This window comes from Mesitornis unicolor, unplaced genomic scaffold (assembly GCF_000695765.1).
Source record: "Mesitornis unicolor isolate BGI_N332 unplaced genomic scaffold, ASM69576v1 scaffold19515, whole genome shotgun sequence".
In the NCBI taxonomy this organism is placed as follows: domain Eukaryota; kingdom Metazoa; phylum Chordata; class Aves; order Mesitornithiformes; family Mesitornithidae; genus Mesitornis; species Mesitornis unicolor.
The window spans coordinates 21,618-33,906 of NW_010187727.1; the positions used below are offsets into that span (position 1 = coordinate 21,618).

The 12,289-nt window shown below is 35.0% G+C and overlaps 1 protein-coding gene across 1 annotated transcript in view; it reads left to right on the plus strand.

The window, feature by feature from the left end:
• UBR2 (ubiquitin protein ligase E3 component n-recognin 2) overlaps positions 1 to 12,289 on the plus strand; it is a 49,260-nt gene that overhangs the window by 17,959 nt on the left and 19,012 nt on the right. The window contains exons 11-23 of the mRNA XM_010185559.1: positions 1,416 to 1,579; positions 1,668 to 1,767; positions 2,836 to 2,964; positions 3,724 to 3,907; positions 4,958 to 5,019; positions 5,547 to 5,657; positions 7,451 to 7,516; positions 8,859 to 8,981; positions 9,355 to 9,418; positions 9,725 to 9,849; positions 11,236 to 11,288; positions 11,536 to 11,638; positions 12,213 to 12,261. Coding sequence (XP_010183861.1) covers positions 1,416 to 1,579; positions 1,668 to 1,767; positions 2,836 to 2,964; positions 3,724 to 3,907; positions 4,958 to 5,019; positions 5,547 to 5,657; positions 7,451 to 7,516; positions 8,859 to 8,981; positions 9,355 to 9,418; positions 9,725 to 9,849; positions 11,236 to 11,288; positions 11,536 to 11,638; positions 12,213 to 12,261 — 1,333 coding nt within the window. The remainder of the gene's footprint in view (positions 1 to 1,415; positions 1,580 to 1,667; positions 1,768 to 2,835; positions 2,965 to 3,723; positions 3,908 to 4,957; positions 5,020 to 5,546; positions 5,658 to 7,450; positions 7,517 to 8,858; positions 8,982 to 9,354; positions 9,419 to 9,724; positions 9,850 to 11,235; positions 11,289 to 11,535; positions 11,639 to 12,212; positions 12,262 to 12,289) is intronic.

Below are 12,289 nucleotides of genomic sequence, written 5' to 3' on the forward strand. Positions count from 1 at the left end.
AATGTTCCCAATATTCAGACTTAAGTTACACTTAACCAATTAGTGTTATTCAATTGGTTATGGCATTTTTTTCCCCTTTGGCAGATGGGGAGGTAGAATATGTGTATTAATACATGTGGTTTTATTAAAAGGAATTTCAGTTATTTCCATAGAGAAGAATAACTACAGTGTCCCTTTTACATGTTTTCTATTTCAAAAGTATGCAAAAGTAAAACAAATTGTTTTGACTGTTTTGTAGAAGGATAGAATAGACTGATAGCATGAAAGTAATTACAAGCTCCTACCATACGAAATAAGAATTTTTTTTACATATTTAGAGCCATTCATTCTTAACTGAATGAATGGCTCTAAATATGTAAAAAAAATTCTTAACTGAATGAATAAGTTGAAGAATGTAACACTACCCCACCACCCCCCTCTAACACTTTCAAACTGATCTCAGTAATTTTAGACTTTGAGATTTCAAGTAACTGAAGTTTTTTGGTTTGAAGGAAGATGGGTGGTTGTGTTGGTGGTGATTTTTTTCGGGAAAATGTTAACCATTAGATTGCCTCCCACCCCCACAGTAGCAATTGAGAAACTGTTTTGGAGTATCAATAGCAGCTGTAGAGCCCAGAAGCTCAAGTTAACAACCACAGTGTTGTTGAAGTAGATCAGAGTGGCCAATCTTCTCTACCAGCCACACAATAAAATTCTTACGGGATATAAGAACTGCAAGACTCATCCCAGTTACCTAGGAGAGGCAACAGAATGGGGGAGTTGTGGAAGAGCTCACAAGTAGGAAGTGGCAGTAACTTCTTAGTGCCCCTTAATCCGTTGTGGGGTTGAGTTTGGTCAGGTTGGGTGTGGAAGACAATTGTCATCAGACTTTGCCATACCTCTTGATTTGTTTTCTATGTGGATATATGCAGTAGCCTTGAGGGGTATCGTAAGTCATTTCACATAATTTCCACATGGAAATTGCGCTATACAATTCCGTAGCAGTTCAGAAGGTGCTCTGTTCACCACAGTGCTTGGCAGTTTGTAAATAGAAAACAGAAGAGCTGTCACTCCCCTAAAGGACTCATGCTTAAATTGTATGAGAGGAGACAACACGTACTTAAAGGGAGGTACAAGTTAATTATAAGACACATAATAACATGTCTTTTGTCATACTTACATAGGTTAACAGGAGCCTAATCATAGTCAAACTTCTGTACAGAAGGGAACTGAAGAAAGAGATCTGGATTATGATAATTTCTGGCTAGATTACTTTTTTCTTCTGTGAATGTCTGAAAGATTTGCTTTCAGTGTGTTCTGTTTTAATTATCGATGTAACAATTTTGGATAAATATATGTATTCTTCATGGTGCAGTGTGAAACTCTTGTTGGCTGTGTCTGTTAATTACAGCAAATTTCAATGTACTTTGGCATAGGCTCGAATGCTGATAACGGAAGAAAATCTCATGACCACTATCATCAAAACTTTTATGGACCACTTGAGGCACCGTGACATCCAGGGCAGATTTCAGTTTGAACGTTACACTGCTCTGCAGGCTTTCAAATTCAGGCGTGTTCAGAGCCTTATTTTGGATCTCAAGTAAGTGCATTAACTATGTGCTGGTTTGATCAATTGAGGAGGAAAACAAATATAAAATTTAACACTTGCATCTTTCTCATGTACCCAGGTATGTGTTGATAAGTAAGCCGACTGAGTGGTCAGATGAACTGAGGCAGAAGTTCCTAGAGGGTTTTGATGCCTTCTTAGAATTACTCAAATGTATGCAGGTATGTAAAACTATGAATTAAAAAAAATTGCAAAACTAAAGCAAGACATTAGCTATCGTGATATAGAAATGAAATAAATTTAATGTACTTTCCATTTTATAACTTTAGTGCAGTATAACTTTTGGAGTCATCATGTTTTCCTGAAACCTAACATTTTTCCTAACATTTTTAAATTTAGTTTGTTGTAGAGTGCATTAAAAAGGAAGAGTGGTTCAAAAATAATCATGTAAATTTGGGCATATTTTACAGTTACAGAGGCAGAGAAGACGCAATTTATTGTATGAACAAAATCTAGTCCATCTTAACCAACTTTCCCTCATAGTGAGAGCTCTAGTTCCTACTGAAGTGTCAGCAGAGTTACTACTTGTATTGAGGAATATATAGTTCCTGACATACAAATAGACCCCTCCGCTGTGTTTTATTTCCCTGGCCTTTTCCTGTGCTATGTGACCCTGAGAGGAGTATTTTAAAAGCAGTGCAGCTTTTTCAAGGGTAAGTAGACAGTTTGATCAGTAAGGTGTAAGTCAGAATCGCTCCCATTTTTCAGTACTTGAGTAGCATGCCTTTCTCAGTACTTAGCTTTCATTCATCTGTTTATGATAGTCTCTTGGATATGTTGTAATCATCAGATCGTGCTAGGTTTTTTTTTTCTTCTTATGCCAAGAGCTGTTTGGGTACTATAGTACCCAGTCTTCAGTTAGTCCTTAACTGCATGTAATAGCACATCCCTCAAATACATTAAAAAACCCAAATGAGTATGTAAGATGTATGTACGCAAACGGTGTCATACTGCTCATAATATTGAAATCTCTGCAGATGTAAGTAATAAATACAGCTCATATCCAAAACATTTCTTGTCACAATTTTCTTCTCTTCTAATTCCTGTTTCATTTTCTTGTTACTAGTTCAACATGTAGAATTCTTCTTCAGATGGTCCCAAGGTTCTTCATTGCAGCTGTAGCAATAATATATTTATAAGGATAGGTAACCACTGTCTCACACTTACACTAATGTCATCAACATACTTCAGTGATATGTTTTTGAAATGCATAATACTTTTTGTTCTAGGGTATGGATCCAATAACTCGTCAAGTAGGACAACACATAGAAATGGAACCAGAATGGGAAGCAGCGTTTACATTGCAGATGAAGTTAACACTTGTTATTTCAATGATGCAGGACTGGTGTGCATTAGATGTAAGTTCCTTCTGGATTGTTTTTCCACGTGAATATGTGAAGTGGGAAAAACCCGAATATTAATATGTATAACAATTGAGCTAAACACTTAACTGCACCATAAGCCAAGATCATCTTCTCTGAGCAAATCTTTGATGGCTTGAAAGTACCATTTTGTAAGAATGTGGTTAAGCTTTTTTAAAAATATTACTCTGAGAGTTCTGTCACACCTCTCAAAGTTGTTGTCATCACAGCACTATCAGGTTATAATTTTCAGAGAAGAAGGAATAGAGAAGTAGGCTCTGGATCCACCAAATGCTGCCTGATTATAAATCAGGTTTCTACTCCATAAGTGTTACAAATTTTAGGAGTACGGAACCTCAGCATGGTAAAATATGGTTGTGGAACAAGTGATCCTACAATATATGAGCCAGCATTCAAGCTGGCTTTAAACTGTCACTGTTAGTTAATGTGCAGGTTTTACTATCCTGGCATGATCGTTGCTCAGAAAGTTTCCATAATATCAGTTACAAAAAACCCTCCAAAAAGTAGTGGGTGTTTTTCTAGTAAGATGTACCAGTATGAATTTCACAATCTGTCTCTCTCTTAATTCAGTTTCTTTTCTTGGATTTCTTATCTTAATTTTGCAAAACTGTTAATAAAGGTAAAAACTGCAAACTTGTCAGGCTTTTTTACATTGACTGTATTATTTTGCAGAGCCCTGGGTTGTTTGTTTTTTTTCTTTTTCATAATTTCTATAAACTCTGATCTTTCTTTTAGGAAAAAGTGTTAATTGAAGCTTACAAGAAATGCCTGACAGTGTTGATGCAGTGTCATAGTGGTTTTACTGACGGAGAACAGCCTATTGTTCTGAGTATGTGTGGACATTCGGTTGAGACCATCAGATACTGTGTTTCTCAGGAAAAAGTTAGCATTCATCTCCCAGTTTCTCGTTTACTTGCAGGTATGAACTATTTTGAAAATATTACAGGAAATGAAAAATGTTGTATAAGCATGATTTGTATTTGTGTGTACATAAGGAACCACACAACAGTTGTTTAAAGCCTGAATAAGGGTGCATTTTGGCCCTTTTCTAACGGTTTGATAGCCCTAGGGAAAATGGGAAGCATTGGACAAGTTATCGTCTCAGGCCTGGAGGAGATTGTCTTGTGCCTCTGGATTTGTCAGTGGGGTGTGTTGTAGGCAGTTACTGCTGCTTTTGCCACTTGAGTGATGCAAAAGAAAAGCAATAAAATATGGACTCCAGTTGACTGTTCTGAAATATGTTTCACTGTCAGATTGAATAGACTAATCAACATTCTGTTGGAGCACAGATTTACCAAACAGATGTGTCACCAGAAGACTTAAGCTATGTCTTTCTCTGTATATTATGCCTATCTTGTTCAACAGTTGTGTTGAAAAGAGGTTGATGAATTTTAGTTTCCAGAATCAGAAAGTCATATGAAACAAATAAATTCACAGGTAATGAAGTGAAAAAGATACTTCTTAGCTATGCAGCTCAATGTCAAATAACTTTGAATCTTTAAGCAAAACCCTTGTAGCTGTAAAACAAAGCAAACCAGAAAACCCTTATGTATTTTGTAGGGGCCTCATTATAGTTGTTCCTGAGGTATTTTATAAAACTCTAAGGACTGATAGAAAGGTTAGGTATATGTTTTTGATAATTTGTTCTGATAGACCAAGGACTCTTGACTGTTGCTGAGGGGACATGACAGAGTAAAAAGAAAGACAAAAAAAAAATCTCACTTGTACTTGAACATCTGTACACAGATAAAATGGGAAAACTTTAATTCTCCTAAGATGTATGCTTTGTAATATGTCTCTTCAGGAAATAGCTGTACAGCTCTAAGGTGATAATTCTGCAGACTTACTTATAACTTGTGTCCAGAAATTGGTCTGATAGTAAATTAGGTGACTTCTTTTTGTCCTATTTGAATTATGTAAAATATTGTGTGTAACATTATGTATGTATTTGTTTCATGTATTTATGTAGGCTTGCATGTTTTGCTGAGTAAAACTGAAGTGGCATATAAGTTTCCAGAGCTGCTACCCCTGGTATGTAATTAAATGTAGAATGCTCATTAAATATAATTAATGCTGAATGTGAAATTGGTCATTAAGTATAGGACATTATTAAATAAATCAAAGGACCTTTTTGCTATGAATTCTATTCAGAAAGACTATCTTGGTAGATAAAATTACCTCTTAAAGCATTAATATCTAGATTTTCACGACTGGAGCATAAGCAATCAGTATTGTTCTCTTAAAAAACTTAAGACTCAGGTTTAAGTTTTGTATTTTGTTCTTCGTGAAGTACCTTATTTTTGTAGTAGAAAGTGTTTTTAAGAATTCCTGGCAGGATCTGATTTCTTCTGCTTGGCCTGGGTTCTAGTTTTCTTCCCCAGCTGTTTCTAGCTTCCTGCATGTTCTTACTGATACTTCTGTAAAATGTGAGTTGGATTTCTTTCTCTTTTGTATTACCAAACTATTTTAATGATCGCAAATATCACCCTCCTTCATTTCAGTACCATTTTCTTTTATTTTCTATGTATATATCAAAATATTGCATTTTCTTAATGCAGAGTGAACTTAGCCCACCTATGTTAATAGAACATCCTCTACGATGCCTAGTCCTATGTGCCCAAGTGCATGCAGGGATGTGGAGAAGAAATGGGTTCTCTCTTGTTAATCAGGTAAGTACGTAGTAGCTGTAGCTGTAGAATCACTGTTTTCTGATAACTCCCCCAAGACCATTTCAGGCCTCAAAACCTCCCCTTTCTGTATTGATTTAAAATTTCACTTAGATAAATCTTATGGAGTGCAACATGAGGTAGACGTTTATATCAGCTCTCACATCATTTGAGTATTTGTGCTTTTAAACAGGCCTTTGATTTCTTAGTCAGAAGTTGCTTTATTTGTTTCAGGACTGCTACAGTGCTCAGTGCTCTGTGTGTAAAGACGTTTTAGTGTAATGCAGTTAATGACTCCTAGTGTTTTTACTGTATACTGTGCAACAGCAGCGTGAAGTGCAGAATTAAAACCATGCGTGCATATCCTTCACATGAGTGTCACAAATATAAAAATATGCACCTTTAAAATACTATTACTATTTATGTTTATAAAGTAGTTGAAATCCAAAAACCACACAGAAACATTAGAACCAGCATAGAACTGAGTGTTTCTTGGCTTTTATCTCTCATACTTCTTTAATACTTCTGGAGACTAGCTCTATCCACCTCTAAACTTAGGTTTCCTGTGTTTGTATGAATTAGGTCTTGAGTGTCAAGCATAACAACTATAAAATGAGTCCTGTAGTGTCAGTGCCACCCACCAGGGTGATCGTCTAAAGTGATTTTCTCAGCAAGACATAGATTACAACAGAAATAGGATTTAGTTCTGTGAGGTGTTAACTTGTTTTATTTGCAAGAAACTTCTTTCCCTCCCACAAAACCCCATCTTCACTAGAAATGGTGCTCAAACATGTTATATTCTGACACTTCTTGCCTCTAACTTAAAGGATCTTTATGATGTCCTTTATTGTCATTACTGAAGCAAGAGGAGCTCTAGTTATGTACAATTATAGGAGCACCCACATTACTGTAGACAGACATCGAATCTGAAATTTCAGCATAGGTTTTGATGGAGAAATAAGTCTCTGTTAATTTCCTCTGGTTATCAGCATCTTGAAGTTAAGAGCCTGTTTAGTTTAGGTAGTACAGCTCCCACAGTCTGGAAGTCCTTTCTCTTGCCTTTAGCAATGGACAGCTCATGTTCAGCCAGCTACTTTTTGGATATTTTCCCAGGAGATAGGAATGGGCATCTATGTATGGATTATTGATATAGGAAAGAGAGGGAAGGCATGCCTACCTCTCTTCCATGTAATTCTAGTGAGAAATGGTGTGTCTCTAGAGCAAAATTTAGCATGCTGAAGATTGTTCCAGTCCCAGGAAGAAACCTGACTGCCCTGTTTGATTCTGCCACAATTAAGGAAGAATAAACTTTCCCACATCTCGGTGCCATGCGGTGTTTGCAGTGTTGCTGCTGTTTGGTCTCGTACTGTTGAGTTCACTCCCAGAATGGTACAGTTCTATCACAATATTAACATTTTGCTGAAACTGGCGATTCCTGAAAGATTGTATCTCAGATCATTAAAGAGCAGCTCATGGAACAAAGAGAGAAGTTTCTCAAACTGCAAAGGCTTTCCTGTGAATTTCAGTTAATTGCTAAACAAGTAGGTATATGAAAATGTAGCCCAAAGAGGCCCACAATGTATGCCATCTAGACATTGGATTGACACAACCGAGCCAGCAACTATGATGGTTTTGTGCTATGTAAATAAGCTTTTTGCATACAAATATATAATTTTTCAAATCTCAGATTAATTTTTTGTTTCCTAATACTGTACAGAGTTTATTTTTTCCAGAATGAAGTAAGTTTAGATTAAGTACTATGTTTATTAATTATGTGGTTGGTTGGTTTGTTTCAGATTTATTACTATCATAATGTGAAGTGCAGGAGGGAGATGTTTGACAAGGACATAGTAATGCTTCAGGTAATAGCATGTACCAGTTTCCATTTTTATCAAGCATTTTTAGGATATGTGTGCATGTGTTTTTAGCTCCATCACAACCTTTTAATGACAAGGAAAAAAGTAATTTTTTGTGGAAGAACTTCTTTTTTTTTTTGTTGTATCTCTTTATGGGATAATTTATAAAGGGAATACTGTTGTAATCCTTGTTTTTTAAATATACTGTGAAAGGTGCAGAATTTTTTGTGTAACGTGCATGTAATGCTAAATCTTCAAGAATGTAATGTTTTAGCTGCTGGGTCATGCTGTACTGGCAGTTGTGTGAGTCTGCAGGTCTTCAGTAATGTACTCAGTGTATGTGTTGCATCTTCTCCCTCCCTTCAAAGCTGGCATCTCAAATGCTGGATAGAAAGTGGAACCCCATGTAGCAGTTTGTGGTTTGTTTTTTTGTTTTGCTTTGTTTTGTTTTTTTCCCTTCAGAAGAGATTTTCCAAATCTGGCAGTCTGCAGATACACAGAGAGGTCTGATGCACTAATTCTACATTGAGAATGACAAAAGCTAAAATTTGCAGCTCAGGGTGTGTGGTTCACCTAGAAAGCAAAATCTTTTCTCAGGAAGTCCCTCAAATCTTACCTAGAGTTAGCAATACTCAATATGATGCATATGTCTTGAGTTAATTCTGCTTTCAGACATATTTCCCTGAGGTTTGGTCTACCCCTGATTTTTAATGGTTATCTGCAGTTGCCTATTTGGATAGCTATCCTTCAGTTTTGTTGGAAATGATTCTGTCTTATTGTTCCATTAGCAGTAGTAAACTAACAACAAATACTTATAATTGGCTAATTTAGGTGCATTATTTAATAAACTTTGGCCAGTAATTTTTGGAAATGGAAGTAAATGTTTGTGACTACATTGAAACATCAGTATTCTCTGTTCCAGGAATGTTTGGCAAGTCTTGCTAAAGTCTTCAGCCTTTGTTTTAAGGATTGAAATTTGTTTTTAAAATCTTTATACTAAGTGATATTATGCCTTCTAAAACTTGAGCCAGCAGGAACAAGATTGTAGAAACAAAACCAACCAAAAGTCTTTAATTGAATTTTATTTAGAATATTTGAGATAGAAGGAATAACCCTGAATATTTTACACTTGAAGGGACATAAAGCATAGGATTGTGCTTGTCAAACGTGCTGTCACTTGTGTTCTTGGAGACCTAAGAGAGTAAACTAAAGTAATTAAATCTTCATGCCCAGAATAGAGAGAGGAATGAATTTCATAAAGAATATACTGTGAACATTGCATATAAATATAGAAACATGCTATCATAACATTCTATTTTCTGTTCATAATTATTTTTTTCTTTAATAGACAGGTGTGTCTATGATGGATCCAAATCACTTCTTGATGATAATGCTGAGTCGCTTTGAACTTTATCAGATATTTAGTACTCCAGACTATGGCAAAAGATTTAGCACAGAAAATACTAACAAGGTATTTTATGTACTATTGGAATAGAAAATCTGCAATTTTGTTTTTGAAGGTGTATCAGATGTTGTTGTACTGAGACTGATTTGTTGATTAAAACGGCAAAACTTGTCCTATTTTAATTTAGTCTGATCAGTTTGAAATATGAATAAATCTTTTTACCTGTCAAACTGGTAAATGTCAGAAACATGTATAATTTTATCATTGTTTGAGAAGTTCGAGGCCATTGTGATCGCATTTCAGCATAGCTTAATTTGAGAGTGCTAAGGGTGAAAACATGCAATGTTTTGAAGCACTGAAAGAAAGTATTTTCGGTGTATGGAATAATTCTTTTACCCTTTTTCAAAAACTAATTTTTTGTTTGTTTATTTTGATTCAGGATGTTGTTCAACAAAATAACACTCTTATAGAAGAGATGCTATACCTCATTATAATGATTGTTGGTAAGTTCAGAATACATTTGATTAATTTTAAAACTTAGTCTCTTCAGTGGTCTGGAATAAGCATTCTTCATTGTCATTTTGAGTTCAGTTATACTGTGAACTTCCTGCAGTTCTGACTTCTTTCTTGGGAGAAAAGCCTTGAAACCAGCTCAGATTAATGTAATAAATTTTTGAATGCTCGTGGGTGAACACGAGATTTCACAGAAGACACTTATTTTTCAGTCTTTTGCTTTAAGTTGCAAAAGAAGAGAAAGAAATGCTTAAAATCCTTAACAAGAAAAAAAAAGTTATATTTTATTTTTACAGGTGAAAGATTCAGTCCTGGAATAGGACAGGTAAATGCAACAGATGAAATTAAACGAGAGATCATCCATCAGCTGAGCATCAGGCCAATGGCTCACAGTGAATTGGTAAAGGCTTTACCTGAAGATGTAAGTAACTTAGGGGGGGAAAAAAAGCAACTTCAACTTCATAAGGCTGATCGCTGAAAATTTTTGTTATGCAAGTTTATGCCACTTAATGTGGAATAAGATGGAGTGGGAGTAGCATGGTTATGGTAAGAATGAGGTTAGCATGAGTGCAGATTAATAGTTGTCATGGAGAAGGTAGGAAAGAGCTGTAGAAGCAGCAGCAACATATGAAAGAGGCAGGCGCCTGAGAAATTCTTCAGCTCTTTTCTTGCTTTAATATTGTTTCTTCTCAGGCCATCTGGCCTGGTAAGTCTCTGCAGTCTGCTTGTAAACCCTGAATAGACATGGAAGTGGGTTGTTGGAGCTATCCAGAAATATAAGCTGTTATATTTTAAAGCTTAACAGTAATTTAAAAAATGTGCAATTGTACACATTATAATGACTTGTGTGACCTAAATGCTTCATTTGTGTGGACAGGGGCATTTTTCTGAATGTTCAGTATGAGTGCTTTTTTAGGGCTGCAAAGCTTAAATCTTTCTTTTTTTTTCTTTTGATTGATCTTTTAAACATGATTTCTGAATGCAGTCAAAATTCAAGTTAATTTTTTACTATATTGATAGTACCTTTAATGATAAATTCTGAAATACTTGTCATTGTTCTAAATATTCTAAACTTAATTTGAAAAGACAAGTTTTAGGGACTATGATTTAAAAAAAATATTTTAAAGTTGGATGAAAGAGCAAACTAGAATTTAAGATAGAGTTTTTAAACCTATCTAAACCTAAAGTCTATTTTAATTTTAAAATTAAATTTTAAATTTTAAACCTAAACTGTTTTTTTTACTTTTTTTTTTAAATTTAGGAGTTATTGTCACTCCTAAATACTTTTTCCATGGCCAGTTAACTGCTGTGAATATGTATTGCAGGAAAGGGATGGGAATGTTAAAAGGAAATTTGTGTATGAAGTAGTGTTACATATTTGAGCTGATTTCTCCTGCTGCCTTTTGTGGTTGTTTTAACATTTTTCAGTGACTTGTATTTTTAGCTTTCATATATTTATTTCACTTTAAAGGCCTACAAACCAGAAATATTGACTGTATATTCCTAAGATACACTGAGTATGGTAACATAGAGTTTTCTTCTGTTACTGTTACATGCAAGTTTCTTATGACAGAGAAAACCAGTAAAAATTAGGCAGTTAAAATGGCATGATAATTTTAAAAATACTTTTTTGCAGAGGTGGTATTTCTGAATGTATTTTCATATTACGTGCTTTAGCATTCTCTTGAGTGCAAGTAAAATGACTTTGTGCTGTGCTCAGTTTGCATGCTTACCTAGTGTTGTATGATAGCTGAATATGTTTAATCTGAACTACAGTAACACAGTCTTGCATTTTCACTCAATGTAGGAGAACAGAGAAACAGGAATGGAAAGTGTGATTGAAGAAGTGGCATGTTTCAAGTACGTTTCCCTTTATTTAATATTTCAACTTTTAAAATGGAATATCTGAATTAATGAACACGAGAGAATAGAAGAAAGAAGGCTGAGTCATCATGGTGTTTTCCCCATGGCTTTACTCATGTGCATCATTCTTAATACTGTTATTTATTTGATTTCTAGAATGCATATTAGGCAGTGGTTTTTAGCTGTTCTAGTTAACCATTTATGCTCAGATGTTAATGACCAATGAACTTTTTTTTTTTTATAGGAAACCTGGGTTAACAGGCAGAGGGCTCTATGAACTAAAACCAGAATGTGCCAGGAACTTCAACCTGTATTTCTATCACTTTTCAAGGGCAGAGCAATCAAAGGTACCTAGTAATTAAACTTTCTGGTTTTTATTTCTTACCTGTTTTGGTTTCCTTTTTTTCAGGGCTTTATTCTGTGAAGAAGTATTATCAGCTGGTTAAAAATTAACTTTTAAAAGTTAAATTATTTTAGAATGTTGGCAGAATTTGCTCAAGATTTTGCAGTGATTTCTGTGCTACTGGATTCTGTACCCTATATGGAGCTGCTGAAATCAGTGGGGTTTCAGAAGCTCATCTGTGGGTTCTTTTATATCTTATTTTACTAAAAGTATTTAAACAATCTGTATCTCCACTTAGCTTTATGGAAATGACCATTTTAGCTCAGTCTTGCCTTACAATTTTATGCTAGGAAAAGAATCCGGGCTGGCTCAAGTTGAAATATTAATTTTGAAGATGCAGGCCCTACTTTACAAGCAGAATGTAAGACAAACTGCAAAGACATGGAAGCTTTCATGTTTTATTTAAGGCTTCGGAAAAGGGGAAAAAGAGTAAAATTGTGTTAAAGTATGAATACTTGTTTACTAGTTGTACATTTTTACAAGTTTTGAGTAATATTGGCATAATTCTTCTATTTCAGGCAGAGGAAGCACAAAGAAAGCTGAAAAGGCAGAATAGAGAAGATACAGGTATTTCTCTTTGAGAGAAGGTGGGAGA